At 42.9% G+C, this 12,848-nt stretch overlaps 1 protein-coding gene across 1 annotated transcript; it reads right to left on the reverse strand.

The window, feature by feature from the left end:
- Positions 1-8,032: 8,032 nt before the first annotated feature.
- LOC115150133 (transcriptional repressor scratch 1-like) lies at positions 8,033-11,986 on the reverse strand. The gene is made up of 2 exons (XM_029693092.1): positions 11,544-11,986; positions 8,033-9,351 (listed from the first exon to the last, which is right to left on the reverse strand). Exons 1-2 carry the CDS (start codon positions 11,689-11,691, stop codon positions 8,516-8,518), a joined length of 984 nt encoding a protein of 327 aa, XP_029548952.1. The 5' UTR covers positions 11,692-11,986; the 3' UTR covers positions 8,033-8,515.
- Positions 11,987-12,848: the final 862 nt, after the last annotated feature.

The following is a 12,848-nucleotide window of genomic DNA, read 5'->3' on the forward strand; positions in this document are numbered from 1 at the left end:
ATGATCAACAGTGAGTGTGTGTAAACGTGCTTGAGTGAGCTCTTATAGCCTACTGTAGCTCTTCAGCAGAAGGGGAGGAGTTGTTCAGGCAAACCAATCAGTCCAAAAGGACCAATAACTGTCCAAAAGAAACAATTTCCCTCCAAAATGATATTATAGACTATAAACAACTTTTATAATTTTAATAGGTCAGTACCATTTTCATAAATTAAAGCATCATTTACATGATATGGTGGAATTTCAATTATTTCTTGAATTCCCTTTAAACACTGTTTGACACTGGAGGCTGCTTTTGCCATTTAATTATGCACCACCATCAAAAAAATAGCTATTGTTATGAGAAAAACCTCTTGTCCAACATTGCACTAATTTAAATTGGCCTACCACCATTGTTGGATATTCAAAATATGTTATTAGTGTGATTATGCAAAATGAATGTGAGGTGTGGCACTCAAACCAAATCCTTTATATAAAAAATGTAGGTTTTGGTCAACAAGGCAACAAGACAAGATATAAAAAGGTAAGTGCACTTACCAAAACTGCTAGAAAGCAAGCAATCTGTAACCACAACAAATTGTTTATTATGTAGGCCCAAGTATACATATTACAGTTTATTATCATGTAATCAAACTAAAGTAGGCCTAGGATCATTGACAAGGGGGTTCTAAACTCTATCTCCTCTTAAAAATAATAACACTTTACTTAAAGCATCCAGGTCTGATGCTTTATAAGTTATGTATAACTTCACAACGTTACAATGTCTTATAACAAGGTATATGTTATGTCTCTCTATGGGTATTAGTCTAAGGCCCCTGTGACAGATTCTGTCCTCAGAGGCCAATCTAAGAGTGGCACAACGGTGAGCCCTGGTTAGTTTGTTTAAAGGGTTAAGTGAGCTGGGTAAATAAACAGGCAGCAGATGCTGGAGGTGATCAAGCCCTCCACTTTCTCTGCTTGTGGCCCCAAATGGCACCCTATTCCCTATATAGTGCACTACCTTTGATGGACCCTGATAAAAAGTAGTGCACTATAAAGGGAATAGGGTGCCGTTTGGGACGCACACACGGAGTGAGGAAAAGCAAATGGCTTCCAGATTCTCTGGTGTGTGCCATCAAAGGGCCTGTTTGGCTTGCTTTACAAATACAACCTCTGACACATCGAGCCACCGGCAGACCCTGCTGCCTCTGGCACTAGCTCAGCTGCACCAACAATGCTGACCTGCAGAAGACCCAGTGCACACTCATAAATTGGGACACCGCAAGCCAAGGTCATTTTTACTGCTCCTCAGCCGGCCAGCAACACGACCCCTTACTCACTTTCCCCCAGCTCACAGTTTGGAACCATAAATACTTTGCCCCCCCCCGCACCAAGGAATACCACTTAAAACTTGTTGAGGGGATTAACTAAGGGACATTTAGTTTGCAGTCACAGTGTGCTCCAAAGTAGTGTTTGTAGGTGTACAATGAGAAGGTGGTATTTAAGTGCAATTTATAGACTATGGTGCAAAAAGTAATTGTTAATTTTTTAGGACAGAAAAATAAGAAATAAAAAACGACATTTGCAAGAAACCACGAGTTGTGACCATTACATGACAAAATAAAGTAAAAATCAAGATAATGTTTTTAAGTGATGTCTGTATAGGCAGGCAGCTGAACAGTGTCACAACAGGCCTGACAAATATCTCCCTTTAGGACAATACATCAACTCCTCCTGACTGTTTTCTCTCTTGGACAACTCCTGCACTGTTTTGAGTGATGTTATGGTGACCACATCGTGAGTCAGACCCAATATTGTAATAGAGCCAGCAGAGCGCTGCCATGATGACCCGCCAGGGTTACATACTCTCTGTAGTCAGGCGTGTTGACTCATGGAAGCCTCGGAGAAAACAGATGAAACCCCGACCCAGAGCAGCTCTAGCCTGGTCCCAGATCTGTTTGTGCTGTTTTGCCAACACCTGTGGTCATGAAGTCATCACACACTCTTAGATAAAAAGGTTATATCTAGAACCTAAAAGGGTTTTTCGACTGTCCTCGTAAGAGAACCCTTTGAAGAAAACGTTTTAGTTCCAGGTAGAACTATTTTGGGTTCTATGTAGAATCCTTTCCACAGAGGGTTCTACATGGAACCCAAAAGGGTTATACCTCAAACCAAAAAGGGTTCTCCAATGGGGACAGCTGAAGAACCCTTTTGGAACCCTTTTTTCTAAGAGTGTAGGAGTTGGCAAGACAACACAAACAGATCTGGAACCAGGCTAGAGTAGCTACCCGAATATCACCCTGCCAGCTGCAGCTCTCCTAGAATATTGGGGGCATACAATAGATTTTAATATTGTCAATACTTCCAGCATGAGGTTTATGTACAGAAAAGTAAAAGCAGTGGTAGGATATGAGGTCTGAATAACATTTCAGGTGCCTATATCACTCATTCAAAGAGACTGCTCCAATAGAAGTGGTTATTGCTGCAAACATCACACCGTTTTTGTGGAGGAGGTGCATCATGATGATGTCTGTATTAAACAGAACGTCGCTGCCCCTCCCGCCTGTGGGGAAAACAAGGTTAACTAGGTTACTCCATTGGCCCACAGCAAAAACATTACCTTTTTCAAACACAATTTTCTTGTTGTCTGCTTGTTTAAATCAATGACGAAGCTACGTTTAAGAAAAGTACAACATGTCTAAAGATGACTTTTCAACATTGCCTTCTCCCTAGCAATTTCACTACTCAGAAAAACCTAATATTGTAGGGCTTCTCTCATGCCCCTTGTCATGGCGGTGCTAGCAGCCACGTGTGTGAGTGCTAACTAGCTACCGACTGGAACATTAAGCTAGCCAAGACCAATAACACAAACAAACAGACTATACAGTCAGCTAGAAATAGTGAGTGGAGTTACAAACGGACTAAACAAGTCGTACCTGTGATGAAATGTTTCCCACACACATAGCTACTTGTAGCCTACTTGGGCACCGGGTCCCCACATTTCCCACTCTCCCACCCTGAATAGCCTGAAGCCACAGGGCTCTTCTCGCACCCTGTATTTCCCTACGTGGGAAATGTTATTTTCCCCCAATTTGTGGGCGTGGTCGAGGGAAATTCCTTATTATTACTTGACTACTGACTGAGACTATTTCATGCTGAAACACATCAGTTGTCATTGTTGTTATATAACGTGTTAAATATAAGAACATGACACTTTTTATTCTACTTTAATGTCTATCAATACCATTGTTTCCAGTTTGTCCGTCAGTTCATGCAACTTGGTAGGATTATAAAGTAGCAAGACTCTACTTTTTTGACCCCTTAAATGTGACCTAAAGATGAGGCTTTCAATCTAACCCTCCCCCCACTTTTTTTCTCCCTGCCTCCCTCTCTCCCGCCTTCCCAAAGATACTGATCGTCTTACACAGCTTTCGACATGCTGAGTTATCTGGACAGGTGGGTGTCAGTTAAAATCAGCACTAAATGGCCCTATACTTCAGTAGTCTGACTACACCACAATGTATTTACCCTAGTTTCACTTTATTTCAGGATTACATGAACAAATTATGAAAATGTACATGTTTGAGACTGGTCCAATGAAATAGGTGCAATGTTCCCTCAAAACATTATTTTTAAAATCATAATGTAGGCATACCAGAGTGGCCTACCATCCAAAACAATGGAGAAAATGCATCCCATAACATTTTAACATGGAAATAGCTGTTCTATCATTCAGTCTACAGTAGCAGCCAATGTGTGGTGTTCAATGTAGGGCTACATTCCATGAGACATATGAAAAAACATGCAGGGCTTAACATTAACCTGTTTATTCACTTGTCCTTTAGAGGTGACTGGAAATGGAGGTGAGTGAAATGTTGTATTGTGTTTGATGCAAGAAAACACTTTACAAAATAAAATAAATGATTATTCCCAGAGAATCAGATGAAAATGTATGCTACCCTCTGCCTATTAGCTACTTAGCTTATTCAAGCCCATCTCAAAATACAACACTGTCCTTTTAAGACATAAAAAATGCTCTTTACCTGACCTGTTTTTCAAAGATGGCTAGAAATGTACATGTTTTGTGTTCTTGTAGGAAGCAATCACTCTCCCAATGTTGACCAGAAATGAGATAGAACAGGGCCAATAACTCCACACAACTAGCAATGAATATGAACATACAGTAAGTGTACACGTGGCTACATGCAGCTCTCGCTTTGATCTCAAAACAAGCACATCTACTCAAGACTGCTGGTGCCTGTCAATGCAATAGAATCCTAATCTGATGCTCTTTGCAAAATCTCTTGCATAGGTTTTGCATAGTAAGTCTTGCATAGTTAGTTTTATTTGGGTATGTTGCATTGAAAGTGGCTAATATCAATCCCTCTGAATCAGAGAGGTTCCCTTATCGAGGTGCCCTTATCGAGGTGCACTTATCGAGGTGCCCTTATCGAGGTGCCCTTATCGAGGTCCCTTATCGAGGTCATTGGGGCCCGGGGAGCAGTTGTTGTGAGGGTTATCTGCCTTGCTCAAGGGCAGAACAGCAGATTTTCTGGTTTGAGATAGTACTTAGATATGTTTCCTATATAATAACAATGTATTTTGTTACATTGTAGGATAGATTCAAAAACAGCAAACATTTCCTATTATAGGTGACAGTTTCTCAAGGTTACACTTGCTTGGTCAAGTATTGACCTGGGGACATTTGGGTGGTATTTTTGGTGGGACGGACGGATATCCAAACGGAGCAGGTGCCGAGGTTTGATACTGCGTTTGATGAACTAACTATCATGTCATCATCATCTCCTCTGAGACCCTCATCTCTCCCAGACAGTTTGGAGGTCAACCCCTCGATCACAACAGGAAGTTTTCTCACACGCGACGATTCTTTGGAGAAGCCTGCTAACAGGCTTTAATGGTCGCCTGGCCTTGTCTGCGGTTCCTCTGACCCACATTAGACAGCTTCCTCTTGGATCGCATGGGACCTCGGGACCCTTGTCTCAACTCCATGGTGTTCACGGGCCGGCTAGTTTATCAGGCTGGAGAATCTACAAGAACATACAAAGCGGGTCATAAAAGCTCCTTTTTTATGATCCTACTTCCAAGGTTGAAGATTTGATCAGATTTAGTAAAGGTAGGCTATAAAAGGCCCCTTCCGCTTTAGCCCTCTGATGTAATGTGCTCTTGATTTGGGCCGCTTGTATCCTTAGTCGCGATTGGCTGAGAGTGGACCTGGAGTGGGGATACGGACTCTTTTGTTAATTGTTTTGATGTTTTTTTTAATGTATAGTGTGTGTGGGGTTTGGCTGTTTTTAATAGCTAGGTACATCCTTTTCATGGACTGTGGTTTAGAATAGCGCGTGTATGTGGGATGGGTGTTTATGTGTGTACGGACCGCATTGTGTCTAAAAATAGTCATCTGGAGTGCACTGAGACACATAGCTGTACTTTCCCATGGGGGACCCAGTGGCCGGGGGCCGAGAAGGGAAGTTTCTGGGCCCCCGTCTGGGCCAGAGGGGGGAAAGGGGCCTGGTTCTCATGACACCTGACCCAGTCCACATCCTGTCCTCAGCCCCACAGCGTGGTGTGGTCAGGGGGCCGAGCCGAGCCAGTGGAGAGCCTCTGACCCAAACTAGATCCGGATGGGTCTCTGACTGGCTCTCTGACTGGCTCTCTGGAGGCACAAGCATGGGGGAAACACACTACTGTCACACCCTACATGGTGGTTTTCCCTATGTACTGTATACTAAGGACTGACTGGTTGGTCGTACAAACCTTGTTTGTTTGATGGATCCTGATTCATAAAAGTGGTAGCCCCCTCTGCTGGTCAAGAGAAGAGCTACAGTTAAAGTAAATCACTGATGGTTGGTTGTCTGTTATTTGTTAGTTGAATTAACTCAAAGATGTTGTGTAAAGCAAGAAGGATTCAAACAAAATATATTCTGAATTCGTTGATACTTTTGTTTTCTTAATGGCTTATGTGTCAGGTAATGTTACCTGGAGTGAACATGTGTGTTGAGTCAATGATGGTTGACCCATTGAAAATGGAACACGGCACAGACAACAACTTAGTGAAAATATGATATTTTAATCATTAATATTACTTGGTAAAAGTTCAAGGCTTTTCATGATTACATACAAAGTTGAGTACAATTCAAATTCAACAGCTGTATTGTAGACCTACATAGGACAAATAATGAATGGTATAACAATTTCACTCTGTCTTTACATGTCTAACTATCACATTGTAGCTTACAATTACATCCTTTGCATAGATTCAAAACCAAAGGGGCATATTCATCATTTTCTACGTGGAACATGAATATAACAATTATTGTGAATGAAATCAGATATAGCACTACTTAGTCTCAGAAATATATTACAGCATTCTATAAGATGTTCAATTCATAAATCACATCAATTAACAACATCACCAATCAATTCATCATTTGATAAATAAATAAATACATTAATGAAAAAATAAATAAATAAACAAATACAGTGGGGCAAAAAAGTATTTATTCAACCACCAACTGTGCAAGTTCTCCCACTTAAAAAGATGAGAGAGGCCTGTAATTTTCATCATAGGTACACTTCAACTATGACAGACAAAATTAGAAAAAAAATCCAGAAAATCACATTGTAGGATTTGTAATGAATTTATTTGCAAATTATGGTGGAAAATAAGTATTTGGTCAATAACAAAAGTTTAGACACAGGTCAAACGTTTTCTGTAAGTCTTCACAATGTTTTCACACACTGTTGCTAGTATTTTGGCCCATTCTTCCATACAGATCTCCTCTAGAGCAGTGATGTTTTGGGGCTGTCGCTGGGCAACACGGACTTTCAACTCCCTCCAAAGATTTTCTATGGGGTTGAGATCTGGAGACTGGATAGGCCACTCCAGGACCTTGAAATGCTTCTTACGAAGCCACTCCTTCGTTGCCCGGGCGGTGTGTTTGGGATCATTGTCATGCTGAAAGACGCAGCCACGTTTCATCTTCAATGCCCTTGCTGATGGAAGGAGGTTTTCTCACGATACATGGCCCCATTCATTCTTTCCTTTACACGGATCAGTCACCCTGTTCCCTTTGCAGAAAAACAGCCCCAAAGCATGATGTTTCCACCCCCATGCTTCACAGTAGGTATGGTGTTCTTTGGATGCAACTCAGCATTCTTTGTCCTCCAAACACGACGAGTTGAGTTTTTACCAAAAAGTTATATTTTGGTTTCATCTGACCATATGACATTCTCCCAATCCTCTTTTGGATCATCCAAATGCTCTCTAGCAAACTTCAGACGGGCCTGGACATGTACTGGCTTAAGCAGGGGGACACGTCTGGCACTGCAGGATTTGAGTCCCTGGCGGCGTAGTGTGTTACTGATGGTAGGCTTTGTTACTTTGGTCCCAGCTCTCTGCAGGTCATTCACTAGGTCCCCCCGTGTGGTTCTGGGATTTTTGCTCACCGTTCTTGTGATCATTTTGACCCCACGGGGTGAGATCTTGCGTGGAGCCCCAGATCGAGGGAGATTATCAGTGGTCTTGTATGTCTTCCATTTCCTAATAATTGCTCCCACAGTTGATTTCTTCAAACCAAGCTGCTTACCTATTGCAGATTCAGTCTTCCCAGCCTGGTGCAGGTCTACAATTTTGTTTCTGGTGTCCTTTGACAGCTCTTTCATCTTGGCCATAGTGGAGTTTGGAGTGTGACTGTTTGAGTTTGTGGACAGGTGTCTTTTATACTGATAACAAGTTCAAACAGGTGCCATTAATACAGGTAATGAGTGGAGGACAGAGGAGCCTCTTAAAGAAGAAGTTACAGGTCTGTGAGAGCCAGAAATCTTGCTTGTTTGTAGGTGACCAAATACTTATTTTCCACCATAATTTGCAAATAAATTCACAATGTGATTTTCTGGATTTTTTTTGGTCTGTCATAGTTGACGTGTACCTATGATGAAAATTACAGGCATCTCTCATCTTTTTAAGTGGGAGAACTTGCACAATTGGTGGCTGACTAAATACTTTTTTGCCCCACTATATGTCTCTTGTGGAAGACATGTTTAAGGGGAATTAAGAGCTAATTGGCATGATAAAATAATACTGGAATGTAAATTATTGCAAGTAAATAAATAAGAATCCATAAAATAAATATTGAATAAAAAATATTCACATTTTAATAAGTTATTCAGTCCTCATCATCAGTTATCTTCTATGTTATTGAACAACCCTCAATGTCATTATTATTGCTCTCTACCAAAAGGCAGGAAGAGGAAGACGAGTGTTGAGGAGTGCCGTCTTTGACAAGGGTCGTGTTTATTAGGCACCGAATGGAAGAAATCGGACTGAAACAAGGAGAGGGACTACCTGGATTTGTCCAATAAGAAACCCTAATTTTCGCTTTCAGTTACGAAGCATTTTAAAATATTTTCTGTTATATGCCCTAATGAACACAACCCTGGTCTCTCTTGTAACGAGATGATATCTCAGTGAGACTGACCTGGATAAATAAGCTGAAATAGAAAATAAACTGATCCCTGATCAGTCCTCAGAGCAGCAGTCCTCTTCGTCTCCAGAGCCCTTGAAGCAGGCCGACTCATAGTGCTTGTTCAGGTAGGACTTGAGTACAAAGCTCTTGCTGCAGTGCTTGCACTCATAATGCTTGAAGGCTGAGTGCGTCTGCATGTGGGCACGCAGGTTAGAGCGGTCCGCAAACGCTTTGCCACAGTGGGCACAGGCAAATGGTTTTTCGCCCGTGTGCGAGCGCATGTGACCCTGCAGCAGCCACGGCCGGCTGAACGCCTTGCTGCATAGGCTGCACTCGTGCCGCAGGTCGTGGGTGAGCATGTGCATAGCCAGCGCCGGCATGGACACATAGGCCTTGTGGCACGTGGGGCATGTCCTGGCCTGCTGGCCGTCCAGGCTGCGGTGTGTCTGCTTGTGGCGGCTCAGGTTGGACGAGGTGGCGTAGGTCTTGCCACATTCGCCACACGTGTGGCGGCCCGGTCCCTTGGATTTCCCGGACTTCCCTTTGGCAGCCTTGGCCGCTGTGGCTCCTGTGGAGCTTGCTTCTGTACTGCTATCTCTCTCCTCACCTTCCTTGTGTTGGTGCCTGTGGTTGGCCCTTTTCCGAGAGCGGCCGTCGGAGATGAGGAAAGCATCCACCGGGTAGTAGATGCTGCTATCCGACTCGGTGGTGACGCTCGAGTGGGGGCTGTCGGGCTGCTCCATGTCATGGTCGGAGTAGTCCTCCCCCCCGCTGCTCCCCGTGCTCCCTGGAGAGTACAGGGGCCCCACAGAGAGCCCGGTCTGCCGCTTCGAACCCAGCTCCTTTGTGCTCTGGCATATTGAGGGGATGACATAATCCTGGATGTAGCCTGTAGCGGGTTGGAAGAGAAAGATTTTGTATAAATAAGGGCATACATTTATAAAAAATGTTACTAAATAATTTGTTACAAAATACGTTTTGGGGTCGAGGATGCTATGGTTTTATGATTCCAGCACTTTTTCTGATGCCAGTTGAAAGCATCTTGTTGTTTTTTATTTGTTTGTTGAGCCATTGAGTAAAAATCTCCCACTGGGCACAGACGTCGATTCAACGTCTATTCAATGTTGGTTCAACATAATTTCATTGAAATGACATGGAAACGACGTTGATTCAACCAGTGTGTCCAGTGAGCTGGATCTTCCGTGCATTGCGAATCAATATGAAACTGTATACAGGAAACCAATTGCAAGTACTTGGTTCAGCAAGATTTGCGAATTAAATATGAATGACTCTTCAGTGCACCGTTTTGCAGCGATCAATAACTCATCCGGCTCAGAACAAGGGTTGTATCCCAAATGGCACCCTATTCCCTATATAATGCACTACTTTTGACCAGGGCCCATAGGGGATAGGGTGCCATTTGGGACGCACATAAGGACTATCATTGCTAGCTACATCAAAAACACCATCACATACAAAACACAAGTTCTATGCACTGACACAACAGTCATAAAATTAAACACACTTGTTAGTTCTCCACAACCGATCCACTTGTCACCTTCCCATTCAATGCCACCATATCTAAATCTGGGCCAAAACAAAACAGAATGTCTAAGAAGAGATATCCCCCAAAGCACTAATTGATTGTAATCAGATCATTCTCCATCTGTGGCGTGTTGAAAGTGCCTGTGAGTATGGTAATACAGAGATTGAATGACAGGTGCCGTGTGATTTGAGGATGGGGATGGAGAGGAGGAGTTATAGTCTGATCTTGACAGCAGTGCACACTATATTGTGCTCCCCCCTGCAACACAAAGGGAACCAGACAGCTGGCATCCTAAATCTGGGGACAGATGATCCGGCGAGCCAAAGCTCTGTGGTTATGAAGGACATTCCACCAACAACAAAAACAAAACACACCACAAATTTCTATGGAAGTGTTTTGCCCTGAAATCACAGTATCAGCTGACAAAACCTGTACATCTAAAGTTGGTTGTACTCCCCTCTCGTTTTTTGAATCCATTTTGTGACATAAACAAATGATGTTACATAAAGCATGTTGCCCTTTTCCATTTAAGGTAATATTTTCTAATGTATGCTCTTTTTCACCATTTAACATTGAGTTTTGTCAATTCATCAGAGAAACTGTATATTTTGTCAATGGATTTTAGAGAGAGGGAGAGAGAGGGATTTAATTTCTGCAATTCGACCCCCTGTGGGTATCTAGCATCCTGTAAGATCAGATGGGATGGAGGGATGAGGAGATGGAGAGATGGAGGGATGGAGATATGGAGGGGGGTTGGTGATGATAAGGGGAAAAGCTCGAGAACAACAGCTAAGGACAAACCAGTCCCATGTGGATATCTGCTTTCTGGTGGTGGTGGAGAGGTTTGGACCTCACAAAGGCTTGGATGGGATTTCAAGCCTAATGTACGCATCCATGTATACCATTATGTATGTACACAATAGTATTAAAGCCTGTTGTGTGATCTGCTCGGTATTAAATTGATTGGTCCAGTGTGACCTGAATACTATTTAGCATCACTGGAGTTAGAAAACAGAAGGTTGAATTGCAAACACAACATCACAGGCTTCACGGCAGAAGACAAAACATGGATCAAGAAGTTGATCCGTTTACTGAATATTTTTTTAAATAAAAGTAATTTTTAAACCGAATGCGTTTGTGATTTTTCCATTCCTGAACAAATACAGTATTGCAACAAAAAAGTTATCTAAAACCTACAACTCTAATCTATATACTCCTGAGTGGCGCTGCGGTCTAAGGCACTGCATCTCAGTGCTAGAGGCATCACAACAGACCCTGGTTTGATTCCAGGCTGTATCACAACCGGCCGTGATTGGGAGTCCCATAGGGCAGCGCAGAATTGTCCCAGCGTCGTTAGGGTTTGGTTGGGGTACGCCGTCATTGGAAATAAGAATTTGTTCTTAATTGACTTGCTTAGTTAAATAAAGGTTCAATAAAAATAAAATAATAAAAAATATACAGCAAGCAAATTAATGATGAAAATGCACTTTTTGTTTTCAATGTGGAGACAGAATTTGTAAGTAATCTTGACTCACCATTTTCACTCAAACGGACCGCCAAGTTGGTGGTGGACTCGTTGATGGCACGTGTGATTGTGTACGATCCGTTGTTGTGATGCTGATGAGGATGATTGGAGGAGAAATCGTGGACCTTCAGTTGCTTCACCAAAAAAGAACGCGGCATTTTCTTGACGGGCTGTTCCTAATGCCACGTATGAAGAACAAAACTGCACAGGAAAAAGCCAAAGGCCTGCACCCTTTAGAAAAGGCCTCAAGTCAAAGAAAGCCAAAATGGTGGTGGACGATGCTAAAAGATGCTCTGAGATTTCCCTCACTGCTAAAACTCCCAGGCCTGAATAGCCTGAAAAGCCTCAGTCTGAATGCCAGAAAGAAGAGAAACAGAAAGGACAGAAGAGAAAGGGAAAAGTGAAAGACAAAGGATAGGAGAAATAACACAGAGAAATAAATAAAGTGTAGAGAGATAGAGGGCGAGAGAAGAGGGCTAGACTAGCTGAGCTCAGCAATCGCACAGGCTTTTATATGGGACACGAGTCCCCTAAGATCAGGTGGTGCCTTTGGAAAAGGGAGCCTGCTTAGCATTAATCCATCAAACATCCCCGAGGACACACATCAAATTACCACAAGCCGTCTGTGCATGCCAGCGCGCGCACGCATGCACGCACGCACGCACGCGCGCACGCACACACGCACGCACACACACACACACACACATACACACACACACGAGTGCACATGCACATTGCAGCCAACTCCCCCCCTCCCCTCCCCTCCCACCCCCACTCTTTCACCCCTTCATCACTGCGCTCACACAGAGAGAGAGAGAGAGAGAGAGAGAGAGAGAGAGAGAGAGCAGACAATAGCATGGCTGAAGCACGTGGGTGACACTACACACAACATCTTGTCTTACCCTCTTCTGCAGATATTAGAATATTTAACGGCTAAATGCTGATTCATGGAATTTGATTTCATAATGATAATCTTCTTTTATAAAGTATATGTAAGTGGCAGTGGAGGCTGCTGAGGGGAGGACAGCTCATGGTAATGGCTGTAACGGAGCAAATGGAATGGCATCAAACACATATAAACCATGTGTTTGATACCATTCCACTTATTCTGCTCCAGCCATTACCACGAGCCCGTCCTCCCCAATTAAGGTGCCACCAACCTCCTGTAAATGGGGATATGGATTTTAACAAAAGGCAATATATAGGCAACTGCCAAAATAAAGGAAACATTTAAATGAGGCAGTATATTGAAAGCATGTGTTTCCACACAGGTGTGGTTCCTGAGTTAATTAAGAAATTAAAACATCCCATCATG

The sequence above is a fragment of the Salmo trutta genome, chromosome 16, assembly GCF_901001165.1.
Source record: "Salmo trutta chromosome 16, fSalTru1.1, whole genome shotgun sequence".
NCBI lineage: Eukaryota > Metazoa > Chordata > Actinopteri > Salmoniformes > Salmonidae > Salmo > Salmo trutta.